Raw genomic sequence first — 16,219 nt, 5'->3', positions numbered from 1 at the left:
TCCAGAAGCGCAACAAACGAAGATGAGGCTGGCAAACAGTCGGTGATCGTTGGTATAGATGCAGCTGTCGGCGGAGTAGAGACGTCTAGGCTCCGCCGCGGTTTAACTAATCAAGCAACAATGATTTTCCCGTCTTCGCTGGCTTTCCCCGCTGCTGCTCACTTTCTTTTTCTCACGCAACGACTGTCGAGACAAGACCGCTATCAATGGACATATTGGGCTGGATCTGAATTGGTGTCTCTCGCCCCATTTTTTGCTTCCGTCTACACCACTAGACCTTCACTAGTCGCTACGTCCCTGCTGCGGTGGTCAATCCAAATCTAACTCCTTTCCCGCCGTGTGAATATGAGCGCAAAGCCTACTGCTGACTCCCCGGACGCTTGGGAAGATGACTGGGAAAAACAGGCAGATGTATGTCTTCCATATCTAATAGCAGACTTACCGACCTGCGGAACCATTCTACATATGGGTCCGCTCGTCACCTTCACAAGAAGCGTCTGACGGAAAATTTCTCCTGGACAGAAACTAGCCGACGATCCAAACCCTCCTCCTCCAGAGAAGAAGGTATCCTCGAAAGTCACCAAGGCGCAGCGCAGGGCGCAACAGGCTGAGTTCAACCGGCAGCTATGGGCCGAAGCGTGCGTGCATGCACCCTCTACTATCAATCTCAATTGAATATTTATGTGTTGATTATGTGATAGTGAATCTCCGCAAACTTTCCACTACCTAGAGGCCCGTTCCGATGTCCCTTTAAAGCAGGATTTCAAACCAGCAGTAACTGTACTCAGCCGCACGCCTCAATTGATGACGCGCCAGTCATCGTCCAGCGGAGTTTCTTCAGCGACTGCGGGAATTAGTCGGCTCGGTTTGGCGACTAATGAAGGCCTGGAGGACTCTGATGATGACCAGAAACGGCCAGAACCGACTCCAGAAGAACGGCATGCCATTGCCCTGAAGAACCTGGAAGAAAAACAACGGAAATATGAGGAAGTGCGCGAGAGACTGTTTGGAAGTCCGTCTGCAACCACCTCGGGTGCATCGTCACCACGAAGCGCGACTCCTCCCAGACAGTTTGAGGGCAGAGGGAAGGGGAAAAGCCGCGGCAATGGCAGAGACAACAACAGAGACAAGAGAGACTCTTCTGCATCCTCGACGAAGTCAAAACAGCTCTTTGACCCCGGATATTCCTCCAAACCCAATTCAAACTACATGCAGAAGAAGGAGAGACAGCAAGCTGGCGAGCGGGTATTGAATGACCAGCCGCAATCTCCGCGGCAACCCGTTCGTAGTCCGAGAGGCCCAGACGCCAGTGGACGAGGCGGTTTCAGAGCAGGCCACAGAGGCGCAAAGGCCACTTGATCACAGCACGTCGCGACGTCTGGGGGCGCAGCCTTGCGTCATTCGCACCGGATATGTCTTTAGTGACAGGACCACCCCTTGCTCGCTGAAGCATCATGGCAACCCCCTTCCGGAGTTGATTGCGTTTGCAACCTGCGACGTATTGGGTCGATTTTCTGGGGGACGTTAGTTCTTTGCCAGTCACGGCATGATTGTATACTCACGGGCATATCGCTCATAACTGTCGAGGTACAGTTCGTCCGAGCTAGTTGTCGCCTTGACATGCTCATTGGCCTCAATCGCATTAACCCATGCGGCCCACCGGCTTCCGGGCTCGGGGTCTGGCCAGCCACGGTACGGTTTGAGCACCCGGCTCAGGCGGAGGATCCAAGGGGCGATCTGGACGTCTACAAAAGAGATGGTCGGTCCCAGGAAAAATGGACCTTCGGGATTGGCAGCCGTGATTAGCGTCTTGAGACCGTCTTGGAGCTCCTGCATATTCGCCGTCTGCTTTTGTTCCTCCTGTTCCTGGAGAACCCTATAGAAGCTGGGCACGATATGACGATTGATCTGCAGCCATTCAGCCCTAGTCTGGGAACTAATGTCGGACCACACAATACTTACATGGTCGGTCCAGAGCCGACAGTGAGCTCGCAACTTCGCGTCGCCAGGCGGCAGAAGGTGTGGAGCAACATCCAAATCTTCGAGCTGCAAACCCTGGTTTAGAGATGACGGCCTCCCCGTGAGAAAGGAATGTGTGGGTTGAAACCTACATATTCGAGCAGAACCGAGCTTTCATACGATCCCCAGTCACCGTGCCGCAACGCTGGCACCAGGCCTCTGGGGTTCACCTCCAATAGAGATTGAGGTTTTTGATATGGATCTACTTCGATATATTGATATGGGATACCCTTGGTTTCCAAGGCTATCCAAACGCGTTGTACAAAAGGACTAGAATATGCTTGTTTAGCTGGGTCTCGGCTGAAATACTCGATGCTCAGACATACCAGAAGCAACTTCCGAACAGTTTGAGTTCTGCCTCATTGGAATGATTTATAGCGGTCAAGGCCGCTAAGCCAGTAGCTTTGGTGTGGTATGTTTTTTGCTGGGCTTCACTTTGGGAGGGCATCGTTCTAGACTTAAATTTTTGGTTAGTCTCAAGAGGTATTTGAACCGGAATGAGTCTTTTAATCGAGCAACCGTCTCATGGATGTGTCTCAGTTGTAGCCAGCTGGGCCAAGCGGGGAAGCTGGATGTCATTTTATCCGGCATCCAGCAGTGACGTAAATAGCGGAATCACATACGCCAATGCATGACAGTTACACAGGGCAAGTCTGACAACTAAGGTAGTAAACAGATCGCACTTACTGTGACTACCTTCTTCTTCTCCTTGGCCTCTTTCAGCAAATAGCGCTGAACACTATTTTTCTTGACCCGGTCGCTCTCTTCCAACGTATGCCGATGGCCCCCGCCCACCCCGTCATTCTTCCCATTCGCACCATTGCCATTGACCCGCTGGATCGTGAAGAATCTCTCCCCATTCGCTCCGGGATGACCCTCAGGTAAGGTCGGATTTGGCGTGAGCACACCGAACGGCTGACTGTCCCTCCTCTGGCCCAAGGCCGACGAGTCATGAAACAACGAGTTCACGCTGGGCAGAAACTCCGAGGAAGGAAAGGACGTCTCGGACCCGTTGGCGACAAAGTCCGATACAGCAGCCATCCCGTACCCGGGGAAGTATTCGGTGATTTTGATTTTGACGTCGCAGAGGTCTCGCTGTCGGGCGGTGCGTTTCCGCTTCTTCTTGTTCGGGTCGTCGGATTTGGGGGTGCCGGGCGGGCGGCCTTTGAGCCTACAGTCCCAGTAGTGGGAGACGAAGGGTTTGCGCTTGTAGCGTTGTGTGGAGCGGTGGGAGTAGACGTTGTCGACGTGGGGGAAGTAGGTTCGGAATCTAGTTGTAGGGCAAGTGGTCAGATGATTCGGTTTGGGATTGCAATTCGATTAAAACCGCGTAGACGTACTGGTCTTCAGTCAAGGTGATCGTCTCGTCCACGTTGAATAGCTTCTCCCTCCAGTATTCAAGGTCCGGAGGATCAGGGACCAGTTTCATGTCTTTCAGACAACCATCCTGTTTCGAGAGCTCCGGGGCCACAGAGTAGCCATCGCTTTGCGGCTGTAGCTGCAAATGGTGCGGAAAGGGCGGCGATACTTGCAAGCCGGTGTTGCGCATGTGCGTATCATCGTCGGCGCCATTACCATCACACTCGACAGCGGTATTCGCAAGATCTGAACGTACTTGCGACAGGACCTGCTCGTGGTGTGCATCTTGATCGCCGCCGTGAGCTGAACAGGATTGCATCTGCTGACCATCCGAGAGGCTACCTGAGAACGCCTGGCGGGATATCTGGTGGTAGGTGTGCAGCTTCTCGTTAAACTGTTGAGCAGATATCAGCTCGGTGTTAACCGACTCGCCAGGCCGCGACGACCGCATAGAAGCCGGTGAATTGAGCGGATGACCCGCATTTTGATGGTGCCGCTGCTCCTGCGGATGATGGAGGTGGAGGTCGGACTGTTCAAGCACAGACTGCAGAGTCTGAAGCGACCGCGCGTCCTGGGGATCTGCAAGCTCTTGTGTATGTGACCGGTGATGTTGCTGTTGGGTTGCAGCTAATGCGGACGCGTCGCCTGCCAGGGACGACAGCGATCGGGGCTGTTCGTCAGAAGTGTGAGAGTCGACGCGGAATCGCTGAAGATCCGGGCCGTCCATGTCTCGAGCGGAACATCAAAGCACGAAGGCGGGATTAGTGAGTCTGGATCATGTCGAGTGCTGCTTTTGGAGGAGCGGAAGGGGAATTGGTGGGGAGGTTGAAGCGGCGTGTGGATGTGGAGAGCTGATACTAGTGATAAATATGACGGAGAAATTATATTGCTGCGAAGTTACTCAAGACATCCCACAGAGGATGAATCTACATTTATACCTGCCTCTATCAATAACTGCGCAATGGCTTTGATTTCACTTCCCATTTGTGGGACTCCACCGAATCTGTTGTCACGGTGAAATCAAACAGCTCGGAAAAAGAAAAAGCAACTATCGGATATTGTGACAGGGAAACCGACCAGCAAACTAGTCAGCTCTACAATTGACAGTTCATATCAACAAAACAGCTCCACGTTATTTGTCTCATGTCAAAAGAAAATTCCAGTCGATCTTTGTTTGACCTATATCAGCCTCCTTCTGCCGCCTTCAGGTCCAGTGCTTGATGTGCTGATTGGCGTCCAATAGCGACGCTCCTCGCGACTCGACACATCAATATCCATTCTCGTCAACACTATACTGACGATACATGGTTAAACTCTGCTTGGCGAACGCACTGCGGGCCCGAAGCTTCTCGCCGTATCGCGTGAACAGGGGCGGAACAATGCAGAAGATAGTTGCGATGGCCGCCAGCACGGTCACAGCAAGATTTGCGCCTAGAGCTGAGAACAGATGGGGCGAGACTAACGGAAAGACAGCCGACAGGATCGATCGGAGGAAACTGAGGGCTGAGAACCCACTCGACGCGTAGCTTAGATAGCTGTCAGTGAGATAGCCCCAAGGACATAGTCTAACTCGGTCAGCGAGTATCCGACCAACAACAGCGCAATCACGGATACGCTCCAATGCAAGTCTTCCACAGCCGGGGGAATGGTCCAGGCGAAGACCCATAGCCCGCCCGCGAGGATAGGAGCTCCAAGCCAGAGACCCAGCAGCTTGTGCTCGGGGAGCAGGACGCGGCCCTGCTGCTGGCGTTGGTCGATGATGTACAGGTCAAGGCAGCGAGTCAGCAAGCCAAGACTAAGCCCAACACCGATAGCGATGAAGGGTAAACTGGCTTGTCGGGGGCTGAAATCAAAGGATTCATAGATGGGAGGCAATGCTTCCGTGAAAAGATAAACCAGTGCAATTGAGATTGCGCTTATCAAAGACACTATGAACACGATAGGTTCGGTGAAGAAAAGAAGTACAGGCCGAGATAGTGCAAGCCGCGCAAAGCTATGCAGATCCGGTGTATGATCTGGGTTCACTCCTTCCAGCGACTCCACCTTTGACGCCTTGCGGAGCTGTGCAACTTCTCTTGCCAGCAAAAGCGACGGGCGGGATTCCCGGATGGTAAGAAGGAGGAAGGTAAGGAGACCTGTTACGATGGCCGCAATGTAAAATAGCCAACGCCTTTGAAGCCCGTCCGTTAGCAGCACTCTCTCGGCCATCCACCGTCAAGCAACGCTTACCAGTCCAGATCTGCAACTATGTAGATGCTCAAAACTGGCCCCACGATGAGACCCAAGTTGCTTGTTACGGCCCAGATACATACCATCCAAACCCGGTCGCGAGCGTTGAACATATCCTCGATACTGCCTATTACCACAGTGGTGGGAATCGCCGATAAAAACCCACTGACGAAGCGGCCCACAACCGCACCAGAAAGTGAAGGAACGGCGGCTACGACGAGACAGCTGATACTGTACAACGCTGTGCTGATGATGTAGAGCTTCTTGCGTCCGAAAGCTTCAGAGTAGGGCGGGAACAGGATACCACCGAATGCTTGCCCTAGAAGATATCTATTGCGCGTCAATAATGACACCCGTGCGAGCACATCCACTGTCACAAATGGCTTGGAATGCCTGAGAAGGCGAGGCAGGTAACGAACACTGATACGAATATGAAGATGGATTTTGTCTTCTCCAAGCTATATTCAGCAGCTGCAGCTCCGGCGGCGGTTGACTAGGTAGATGATCAGGATAAGTCGATGGTCTGGTAAACAAGTGCTTGAAGGAAACATACACCAGAAGTGCTAACAGCTGTTCTGATACGCTCTTCAGATTAGCACAGATAGCATTATCCCAGACAGACAGGCACATACGTGAAGAACTCGAGGAAGAAGATCAGGCTGATATCATAGACCTTCCGAGAAACATCCCAATTTCGGGGATGTCGACGGTTGCCTATTGCCCATTGGACATAAAGCTCGTCGGTGGTCATTTTCAGCCCATATTGGGAAAGATGGAACTGCAGCGAGTCCGGGTTGCTCAACGGGCTCAGCTTCTCGTCGGAGATCGCGATCGTGGCCTGCATCAGGAAGAGATCAAGTCATAGGAATACCCAATTCAAGATTCAGGTGCAAAGGAGCTCGTGAACGAGATACATCCATGAGAGCTAGACACATTTGAAGGGCTTCAGATCAGAGCACCCCGAGCCAGGGATACGACGTACGAGCAGGATGTTGCTATCTTCAGAGCAGGCTTCTAGGGAGGTATGCGACACCTTTCTCATGAGGTAAGCGCTCTCTCAATGCGCATTCCTGAGCCTATCGATATCGAGCTGTTCATTGGGCCCTGAGCAAGGATACCCGGCTCTCGTCGTGTGAGTGTGGGCCATTAGCATGCTTCATTTGGAAGGTCGGAAGGTTCATCACGATCAACATTCCTCGCGGATGGATATGCTCTTGCCATTTCCTTGGCACGCTCGTCGCACTGTTCGTCATCGGCAATTTTGCGTCGTGTCCTTGAGCGTAATGTACGAGGATGTGAGCGTAACGTCAGCTGGAGCGAAAGACATTGTAGGCGGGTGGTGGGTAACTTACTTTAGCCGACATAGTTGAAGTGTGATTTCCATCCGTCCCATCTCGTATTATTAGATTTTTTTCGACTTGCAGGCAAGCCGAATAAAAGATTGTTTGCTTACAGGGTCAGACATCAAATCACGCAAATCATTCCATTGCTTTGTTATGTAACTTAGGACTCATTCGATTCATCAACTGCGGAAAACATCCTCCGCGCCCGCCTACTCTTCCAATCATCCATCGGTTAAGACTCGCCCTGCGCAGTCTGTCAACCATCGGCCCTTCGGCATAAGCTTAAGCATTGCCATTGTAAGCAAGCTTGTTGGGGCTGCCCTGAGTACCGGTGACAACACCACTGGTGGCCAGCTGCTTGATGCGAGAGGTCACGGCAGCAGGGCCAGAGAGGTTCTCGAGACCCATCAAGTAAACGGACAGGCCAACAATGTGGGGAGTGGCCATGGAAGTACCAGAGATAGTGTTGGTGGCAGTGGTGGAGCCAATCCAGGCAGAAAGGATATCCTGACCGGGAGCGAAGATGTCGACAACGGAGCCATAGTTGGAGAAGGAGGCGCGGGCGTTGCTCCTGTTGATCGCAGCAACAGTCAAAGCGTTAGGAGCGGAAGCAGGGCTTGTGTTCGAAGCATCAGTCTGGCACGGCATGTTAGTCCGACTAAACTTGCAATGTTCATTTGTAAGTTTTCCAAGGCGGGGATACATACGTTCTCGTTTCCAGCAGCGACGACAGAAAGGACACCTTCACTGAAAGCGTTCTCAACAGCGTTGTTGAAGGCATAAGAGTAACCACCGCCTGTCATTATCCATCAGCAGCCGTTACTTCCAATCCAATCGAACGAGCAAGACGGTCCATCTTACCAAGACTCATGTTGATCGCCGCCTTCTTAGTACGACCCTTGCTCACAATGTCGTTGGCAGCCCAGTTGAAACCGTCAAGAATGATGGAGGTGCTAGAGGACTCGCCCTGGAAGACCTTGACGGACAGAAGGTTGGTCTTCTTGGCCACTCCGTAGGTCTTGCCGCCAATGGTACCAGCAACGTGGGTTCCGTGGCCGACGCTGTCAACATGGCTGCCACCAGCGGCGTTGTATGCCAGCGATGCGCGGCCCTCGAACTCGACGTGGTTGACATTGATGCCAGTGTCGACAACGTAGGCATAGGTGCCAGCGCCGGCGCTGGTGTCGTAGATGTAGTCGGTGCTTGCTTGTCCCTTGTGGGAAATGCTGCCCAGACCCCATGGGGCGCCCCTTTGAGTGGTCAAGGCGTCAATGTACCAGATTTGGTCCTCCTCGACATGGGCAACCTGTGCGCTTGTAAGTCACTGACCTCATGAAGTGCTGGAGTTCTGAAGAGTACTGACATCTGCGCTCTTGCGGATTTCCTCGATGGTAGCATCATCGAAGGAGCCGGCGTAGGCGGCGAAATCCTTGATCTTGTAGTTCTTCTCGATACCAACGGGAGTATCACCGATGGTAGCATCACGACGCTCCAGGTTGCGTTTGTGGAGATCAGTGGCCCAAAGAGTGTGAGACTCAATGGTAGCTGCGTCGGTGCCCGGCTTGAAGGTCACGATGTACTTGCCAGGAATCTTCTGAGCACCACGACGAGTTTCCTGGACAGGCGCGCCAAACACGGCTGGCAGGACAGCTCCAAGGAGCAGCAAAGTGCGTTTGATAGAATGCATGGCGAAGACACCGAGAAGACTTTGGATACCGGATCAGGCTGGGAGATGTTGGACTGAATGGTCTGATGGACACAGATCTCTGGAGGACAGGCAGGTATTTATAACTTTGTCTCTCTTCGTGTTCCGTTCATGTTCTTCAGCACTTGTGCCATTTTCATGCCTCTGCATTTCCCAGTCACCACCGCGAGACGAGAAGGGAGACATTCCGGAAGTGATCCGCAGAGTGCAGTGGGAACTAACAGGGTAACATTGCAACTCTGCATCGCACACCGTCGGAGAGCCAGATAGTGCCATGCGGAGAGCGTGAGAAGAGATGAACTATGCAGATGACGGATATGATCTTCATCAATTCGACATGACCGAGTCCGGGACAGGAAATCGATGGGTCATCAGAAAGAGGACGTTGACCAAGGAGAACAGTAATTGAGGCCGCTGATTCGTGCAAGAACGCCCCGAGCACAAGAGAATTCTCTCATTACATGCGCAAATAGCGCCCATGAATGCTCTCGCGCCTAACATTCTGCTTACGGAAGGTAATATGTCTTTTTCTTGGCTTCCTCAGCGACTCCTCACGCCATTGTGCCGACTGAGGTCCGTCCCACGGGCAAAGCCTCGGGGAGGAAGGGTCAAACGATTCGTCTGCAGAGACGGATGTTACCCTACCAGGGTACTTGGCAATCTCACGCGATTTCCTCCTTGGCATTTCTGCACGCATTGGAGATAAGGATATTGACTAGGTGGCTCAGTCTGATAACGGCGAGCCAGGGTCCCCCTAGACGGGACCCATTCGCATGAGCTTGGCAAGAGGGGGAAAAGCGCCTGATGACATGCTTAATGGGCCTGCAGATCTTAATAACGTTTGCATTAGACTGGAGGCCCAGTAAATGCTAATCAAGCAGCCCAGCGGTGCTGTCTTGTAGCAGACAGCCTTAGTATTGAGCCCTGTACGACGCGTAGATACTGTTTCTCTTGGAATCTCACCGGCTCGCTTTATGGACGATGGTAGCACACATATATCATACGTGCGCGCATGTGGTCTTACTGATCTCCTGATGCAGTCATGGTTCGAGGGCAACACACTCGAACCGCTCGAGGTGACTCTTGCTCTTGCACTGACTCGAGCACGCCAACCAGGGCTCGGGGTAACCGTCAAACGAAGGGACGGCCAACTTCCCCTCTCCACATGGTCTCGGCTAGTGGTAACCGCAGGCTGGGAATTGGTGGACGTAAGCAGTCCCTTTGACCTTTGTGGCTAGCCTAGAGATCCCGGTATCATTATTCGCCGGCGGGCGTCCGAGGAGCGCTCGGCCTTGGCATTAAAAGACCATACCGTGAGATAGATTAAGAGCAATGTGACGATACTGATTCTTGATGATAGATTCAGGGCCCCAACCCCAGAGATATAGAGTAGGTACCCTGTGAGACGTCGAGCGCCGAGGGAGTTCCTGTATGGGCAAACAGGACTCGCGGGCGCCTTCTCCGGCTTGGCCAATAGCTTAGCATGTCTGGTGATTTAGTCAAGTTGCATTTGACCTCGTGATCTCGATAAGGGCGCTGTCCAGTCGGCCAGGTCCGATTGCAGAGTTGGGATCATGGGGGTGAATGTGCCTTGTGGGCGAAAGGCCAAGAGTCCTCAGTGCAGCATGCCGACTTGGCACATTATGTTCCACCGGGAATCCGTTGGGGCTTATTATTATTATTAACCCATTTATATGTTGCAATATGCATATATGCTTAGTGAAAATGACGGCATGCATGTATACTTGAATAATGTCTCAGAGATAAGGCCTCTACTACAGTTGAACCCTTGCATTTGTTATTTCCGAGAATGATGAAGAAACACTAGGTAATAACGTTGGCAACAAAAAAGCCGGCTACCCTGCGGCCAAGACCTATTTTAATGTACAAGGGTGAATATAGCTAAAATCAAGGGCAAATATAGTGGGAAGAGACCTCCGAGACAGATGACACCATTGCCCCGGTCAAGTACAAGGAGCAATATCCAGTCGGAACCATCCTCCGAGGCTGACCATATCACCGAATTCGACCAATATCTCGTCGTCTTCTTAGAACAGTGTCAGGTTCTTATTCACTCTTCTCCACATGCTTCCTCTCTGCCACTCTGTTGTCAAACGGGTACCCCGTAGTCCTCTTGTCAGCTCCCGTCTTGCGACTGATCTTCCCATGGCTGGTGGCAAAAAGCGTACACCACAACCCAAGGGACCCGACGGCAAAGTATCCCACCATGGCCACCGCGAAGACCACTTGGTCGGTGGTAGTATACCAGGTGTACGCATAAAAGGCCGAAATGGCGTGGTAGACGGACGTTACTACCAACGTAGGAACAGCATACGGAGCCTTAGGGTCGGAGTCCTCGGTTGAGACCGCTTCTGAAACCGCTGAGCTGAGAGGGATGGAACCAGTCAGCATGATGGTCAAGGCGGCGATCGTGAGCAGACTGAAGCCGAGGCAACGAGCGAAGTAGACCTCAATTTCTGCGACGGTTAGCAACGGTTCCTGCTGAATAATGTCTTTTTCTGACGATAGTGCTTACGCGACGGCTGCCTGGCTTCTTCTAGCATGATTCTTGCGATCATCTGTGGCATTCCAATCAAAGGTATGGCTTGTAGCGAGAGCCATCCCGCGGTGGAGTATGCGTAAGAGTAGAATACCTGGAGTACAGGATAAGATATCAGCCACAAGAAATGCTTTAGCAGTATAGCGCGTGCCTAACACATACATCCATGGTATGCGAAATGATCTATATGTTTCGTGCACAGATCCTGCTATGTCGTTGTGGTCCCTGAGGTTTCAGTATTCAAAGTTCAACAAAAGAGTCAATTGTAGATAGATACAAAGTCTTATAAGGATATTATTCCCAAGTGCAGTATAAGTACCTGGAGAAAGCGATCTGAAGCAATTCGGTGATACGTCAGTTTGATACTGCATGGAAGCCGTGTGACATCATCCACATGGCATCATGGCATGCTTGGGACACACGCCTTTTGTCTTGTTTGCATTGGAGACATTATCCTGTTTTCCTTCCTGGATCCAAGATTCAGAATATCCTTAAAGTTATAAAGTTGTAGATCCATATGTTATACAATCTTATTGTTCCTTCGTGCATGCGGAAGCTGATACCGGCTGGATAAGAATGATAAGCACGATAACCCCGTATCAACCCGAGGAGGATGAGATCAGCAAGGAAGTTCAAAAGAGAAAAAGACATTAATCATGATTTTTTTGATCAAAAAAATCTATCGGTTGATATTACTAGAGCGTAGGTACCGTGCGAAACTCAAATCTTCGTCGTTCGGACCACCTTGAGACTCTGAAAGAGCTTCTTTGTATCGCTGGGACAGCCCCGCCTCGTCACCAGCTGGAGGAACACCTTCCTCGTCATCGTCGGTATCATCATCGTTCTCCGAAAACTCCAGATCCCCTTTGCTTGCTGCAGCAGCGGCTGCTTCTTCCTCCTCCTCTGCTTCGCTGACGGTCTCGGCTTCGTTCGCGGCACGCGGCTTCCGCGAAGATCCGGACACGCTCATATCCTTCATCAGCTTGCCCAGCTCCAACTCGCGCTGAGCTGCCTGGGTTTCCTCGCGCTCCTTCTTCTTGCGTTCCAGTTCTGGCTTGTAGTCCCGTTCAAACTCCTGGCGCTTCTCTTCAACTGCTTCGAAGAATTCGTCAATGCCGTCGCCTGTCATGGAACTTACACCCACGACACTCAGATGGCGATAGAACTCTTCCAGCATTAGACTCATACTATTGAGAAGCGAGCCCATGTATCCGCTGCCTGCCCCGAAGCCCGCGGCGCTGCCCTCCCCTCCGAAAGCACCAGACGACTCCTCCTCCCGCAATGCCTGCTGGAATGCATCGAAGTCGGCCATCCATTTTTTCGCAAACTCTGCATCCTGAACGTCTGTCTTGTTGAACACGAGAATCATTGGCAGTTTTGTTTTGTACAGGATACTGCAGGCGTAAAGCATGTTGCTCATAAAGGTACTTGTGGAAGTCGTACGCGGGGTATCAATGACATAAGCGATGACAGTAGGAAACGAAGAGGCTAGCGTCTCGAGTAAGATGCTCCCAGATGCACTCCAAACGAAGACTTCGATTTGTCCGGGTGTGTCGACCAAAATGTGCTCGATAGGCTTGGCTGATGGATTTTCGGGATTGGGTGCGGTACGCTTTTCCAGTAATGATATAATCTGATCAACCTTTGTCGCGAACAGATTCAATGATGTCAGAATACCGCCGTTAGGTCCGAGGTTATACTGTTTCATAACTTCTTTGTAGTTGATCGAGTCACGGATGTCGATATTGCTCTCAAAAGGCACCGAGTATACAGCGGGGTCGAGGTTGAGCACGTAGGGGATCTTCTTCTTCGAATGGAGGTACGAGTTGATTCTCTGCATGAAGGTCGTCTTCCCGGAGCCTAAGGTAAAGTGGCATCAGCAATTATCGCCCATTCGGTAGCAGCCCTTCGAGCTAGAACGCCCTGATGAATGATATACCTGCCATCCCGACGCAGACCACCGACACGGGAGTCGTCGCCATGATGAGGAATGGATAAAATATGATTCAGTCCTATGTACTGTCTTAAAATCTCAGTCGTAAAGAATATTTCTCTTCAAATTAAGAAAATAGCTAGCTTGATGGAGAAGTGAACGTGTAAGTGAATTAATGTGGTTCGAAGCAGAAATTCTTTTGTCGCGGGGATTCGAGGAGATCTGCTTGCGGGTGGAGCCCGTAGTCTGGACCGCCCAGACGTCATCCTACTCCGGAGTAGTGTTTTTCATGCTGCGGCCGCTCCCTTTCCACACGAAAGCTCTATGTAATCGTCTTAACAGATATCAACATGACTCTAGACGATTTTGAGAAGTCTCTGGCGGAAGATCAAGAGCGACGCCGCGAACGAAGCGACAGAGAGAAACATCGACACAGAGATCGAGACCGAGATCACAGCAAAGAACGGTCAAGGCATCATCGTCATCATCACCATCATCGGCGCCATACGTCGAGGTCGAGAGAACGAGAGTCGGATCGCCCTCGTGAATCGCGTGACAGTGAGGGAAATGGTCACCGACACAAGCGATCTCGCCATTCCACCGACCACGGCGACGACCAGGATCATTCCCAAAAGCGACGACATAGGAGGGAGAGTAAAGACAATGAATCGGAATCTACAGCTCCGGTGAAGGAGATATTACAGGAGGAGCCGAAGCAGTTGAGGCGGGATGCCTGGATGGAAGCGCCATCCGCCCTCGACGTTGACTATGTTCACCGGCGTGACACTACACGGTTGGAGGAAGAGCCGAAAGCCAAGATGCTCCAAGCGGATTTTGAGTTGAAGATACACGACCGAGAACTGAACCAGCATCTTCGTGATCTGAAAGATGAGAAAGCACTGGCTGAAGTAGAGGAAAAGCCAGCACAGCATGAGGTGGATTACACTATCGGGGATGCTGGCTCCCAGTGGAGAATGACAAAGCTCCGAGGCGTATACCGGGAGGCAGAGGAGAGCGGGAAACCTGTGGAGGAAGTTGCTATCGAGCGCTTTGGGGATCTGCGCTCGTTTGATGATGCGCGTGAAGAAGAGGCGGAGTTGGACCGCCGCGCACGGTATGGCGAGGGTTACGTGGGCAAAGAAAAGCCAACAGGAGACCTCTTCCAGGAGAGGAAGCTTGAACAAGGGAGTCGTAGGGAACCTCTTGAACACCATCGAGATCCTGAACAGGAGCTTGCAGCTCGTGGTCAAGGTCAGAAGATCGACACGGTTCCTCCTTCCGGCGCTACCCAGCACCTTGATCTGACAGCTCTCAACCGACTCAAAGCACAGATGATGAAGGCAAAGCTTAAGGGATCGGCTGAAGCGGCAGAGCTTGAGGAGCGCTACAACGCGGCCGCCGCGGCGATGGCCAATCGCAAGGAGTCCGATGTTGTAGTGCTCGGAGTTATGGAGAACCGAATGCTTGCAGGACAAAGAAATGAAGCCAAGCCCGTCGAAACTAGGAGAGGCCGGGAGCGGGGACAGCTGGAGGAAAATGAGGATATGACTATTGAAGACATGGTCCGAGAAGAGCGGCGGACTCGCGATCAATTTGGCGGAGATGGGAGACGACTGGCGGAAAGGATTGCCAGAGATTCGAAATTCGAGGTCAGTTCATCACCTAACTCATTCATCTATGAATGGTTACTGATTTTATTTGACTGAGTTAGAATGATTTGGAGTACATGGACGATAATGCCGCCAAACTTGCCAAAAGGGTGCATCGGTCTGACATCAACCTCAAGAATGCTACCATCAGCGAATTTCAAAAGATGAATCGGATCTTGGACAACTGCCCGCTCTGTCATCATGAAGATACCAACACACCCCCAATCGCTCCTGTGATATCCTTGGCGACCCGAACCTATCTCACTCTCCCCACCGAACCCGAGCTCAGCGAGGGATGCGCTACCATAGTTCCTATCCAGCATCGCACCAACCTGATGGAATGTGATGACGATGAGTGGGAAGAGATCCGGAATTTCATGAAGAGTCTAACTCGCATGTACCACGATCAAGGCCGGGATGTCATTTTCTACGAGAACGCAGCTCAGCCACATCGGAAGAGACATGCCGCGATGGAAGCCGTTCCACTGCCGTACAGCCTCGGAGAGACCTCGCCCGCTTTCTTCAGGGAAGCGATTCTCGCAGCAGACTCCGAATGGACGCAGCACCGAAAGCTGATCGACACCCTTGCCAAGGCGAAGCAGGGACTGGGTCGGAATGCGTTTCGTCGCACTCTGGTCAAAGAGATGCCCTACTTCCATGTTTGGTTTGAGTTGGACGGAGGACTGGGGCACGTGGTGGAGGATGAGCACCGCTGGCCACGCGGCGATCTGTTTGCCCGCGAGGTTATTGGAGGCATGCTCGATCTAGGCCCGGAGGTCATTAAACGACAGGGCCGCTGGAACCGAGGAGGCGATCGCAGAATGGACGGGTTCAAGAAAAGATGGCGGAAGTTTGATTGGACCCGAGTGCTTGTGGAGGGATAGGTCGGAAGAGCCTTCAATTAGATGTTATCCAAGCCGAGCAGCTGATACTATGAATATACATGTTATGACTATCAACTTTGACTCCAAATCAGATCAAACGATGAGGGAGACAGTGCTGGCCTCAATCCCAGTACCAGGTTTCTGCTAATGCGACAGGCAGCGCATGCTCGTGCTTTTCAGGAGCATTAACGTTCCCGGCAAAATATTGACTGCCTAATAGCAGCTTGTCTCACAAGTTCGAGGTCATTCCATGTCTAGATTGATGTCCTTCTGCCTCGCGATTAATTCCGATGCCCGTACTGATCTCCCCGCATAACCCCCACGCGGCGTTCGCATATCGCAGGCAAGTCTATGGTAGCTTTTCTCACTCGGGAAAGTTCAGAACTTACCAGAACGGATACCACCGACATCGGTAGGATTGCCTCATCTTGACATTCTTTGTGTCCATTGTCAATTCTTGAAGATCTTGACTGGTGAGTTGGGACTGGGGACTCCGTAGATAGCTAGAGATAGATAGTGCGGGGGAGAAATACTGAGA

General features: G+C 51.9%; 7 protein-coding genes across 7 annotated transcripts; 2 read left to right on the top strand and 5 right to left on the bottom strand.

Annotated features, from left to right (window-relative positions):
- The first annotated feature begins 180 nt into the window (after window positions 1-180).
- On the top strand, window positions 181-1,449 carry P174DRAFT_204474 (uncharacterized protein). Its single transcript, XM_024821330.1, has 3 exons — window positions 181-411; window positions 523-638; window positions 702-1,449. The coding sequence occupies exons 1-3, from the start codon at window positions 346-348 to the stop codon at window positions 1,357-1,359; spliced, it is 840 nt and encodes a 279-aa protein (XP_024681201.1). The 5' UTR covers window positions 181-345; the 3' UTR covers window positions 1,360-1,449.
- Window positions 1,406-4,245, bottom strand: P174DRAFT_408299 (glutathione S-transferase family protein). The gene is made up of 7 exons (XM_024824168.1): window positions 3,360-4,245; window positions 2,707-3,289; window positions 2,346-2,476; window positions 2,112-2,289; window positions 1,963-2,046; window positions 1,563-1,908; window positions 1,406-1,514 (listed from the first exon to the last, which is right to left on the bottom strand). Exons 1-7 carry the CDS (start codon window positions 4,103-4,105, stop codon window positions 1,453-1,455), a joined length of 2,130 nt encoding a protein of 709 aa, XP_024681200.1. The 5' UTR covers window positions 4,106-4,245; the 3' UTR covers window positions 1,406-1,452.
- Window positions 4,246-4,650: 405 nt separating this feature from the next.
- On the bottom strand, window positions 4,651-6,604 carry P174DRAFT_204379 (putative MFS multidrug transporter). Its single transcript, XM_024821329.1, has 5 exons — window positions 6,240-6,604; window positions 6,161-6,182; window positions 6,027-6,100; window positions 5,608-5,937; window positions 4,651-5,548 (listed from the first exon to the last, which is right to left on the bottom strand). The coding sequence occupies exons 1-5, from the start codon at window positions 6,449-6,451 to the stop codon at window positions 4,906-4,908; spliced, it is 1,281 nt and encodes a 426-aa protein (XP_024681199.1). The 5' UTR covers window positions 6,452-6,604; the 3' UTR covers window positions 4,651-4,905.
- Window positions 6,605-7,232: 628 nt separating this feature from the next.
- On the bottom strand, window positions 7,233-8,637 carry P174DRAFT_431992 (S8 family peptidase; the record flags this gene model as incomplete). The annotated part of the gene is made up of 4 exons (XM_024825725.1): window positions 7,233-7,586; window positions 7,658-7,746; window positions 7,812-8,256; window positions 8,314-8,637. 4 exons carry the CDS (start codon window positions 8,635-8,637, stop codon window positions 7,233-7,235), a joined length of 1,212 nt encoding a protein of 403 aa, XP_024681198.1.
- Window positions 8,638-10,722: 2,085 nt separating this feature from the next.
- Window positions 10,723-11,357, bottom strand: P174DRAFT_372141 (uncharacterized protein; the record flags this gene model as incomplete). The annotated part of the gene is made up of 2 exons (XM_024822415.1): window positions 10,723-11,132; window positions 11,192-11,357. Coding segments are annotated over 2 exons (576 nt in total), but the record flags the coding sequence as incomplete, so codon positions are not given.
- Window positions 11,358-11,894: 537 nt separating this feature from the next.
- On the bottom strand, window positions 11,895-13,197 carry P174DRAFT_371884 (putative ATP binding protein; the record flags this gene model as incomplete). The annotated part of the gene is made up of 2 exons (XM_024822405.1): window positions 11,895-13,075; window positions 13,155-13,197. The coding sequence occupies 2 exons, from the start codon at window positions 13,195-13,197 to the stop codon at window positions 11,895-11,897; spliced, it is 1,224 nt and encodes a 407-aa protein (XP_024681196.1).
- A 251-nt stretch (window positions 13,198-13,448) lies between these two features.
- P174DRAFT_408289 (putative cell cycle control protein (Cwf19)) lies at window positions 13,449-15,750 on the top strand. The gene is made up of 2 exons (XM_024824167.1): window positions 13,449-14,797; window positions 14,860-15,750. The coding sequence occupies exons 1-2, from the start codon at window positions 13,499-13,501 to the stop codon at window positions 15,679-15,681; spliced, it is 2,121 nt and encodes a 706-aa protein (XP_024681195.1). The 5' UTR covers window positions 13,449-13,498; the 3' UTR covers window positions 15,682-15,750.
- The last annotated feature ends 469 nt before the right edge of the window (window positions 15,751-16,219 follow it).

This window comes from Aspergillus novofumigatus, assembly GCF_002847465.1.
Source record: "Aspergillus novofumigatus IBT 16806 chromosome Unknown P174scaffold_5, whole genome shotgun sequence".
Taxonomy (NCBI): Eukaryota; Fungi; Ascomycota; class Eurotiomycetes; order Eurotiales; family Aspergillaceae; genus Aspergillus; species Aspergillus novofumigatus.
The sequence above is the reverse complement of the archived record's forward strand: the minus strand, read 5'-3'. Positions and strand labels throughout refer to the sequence as shown.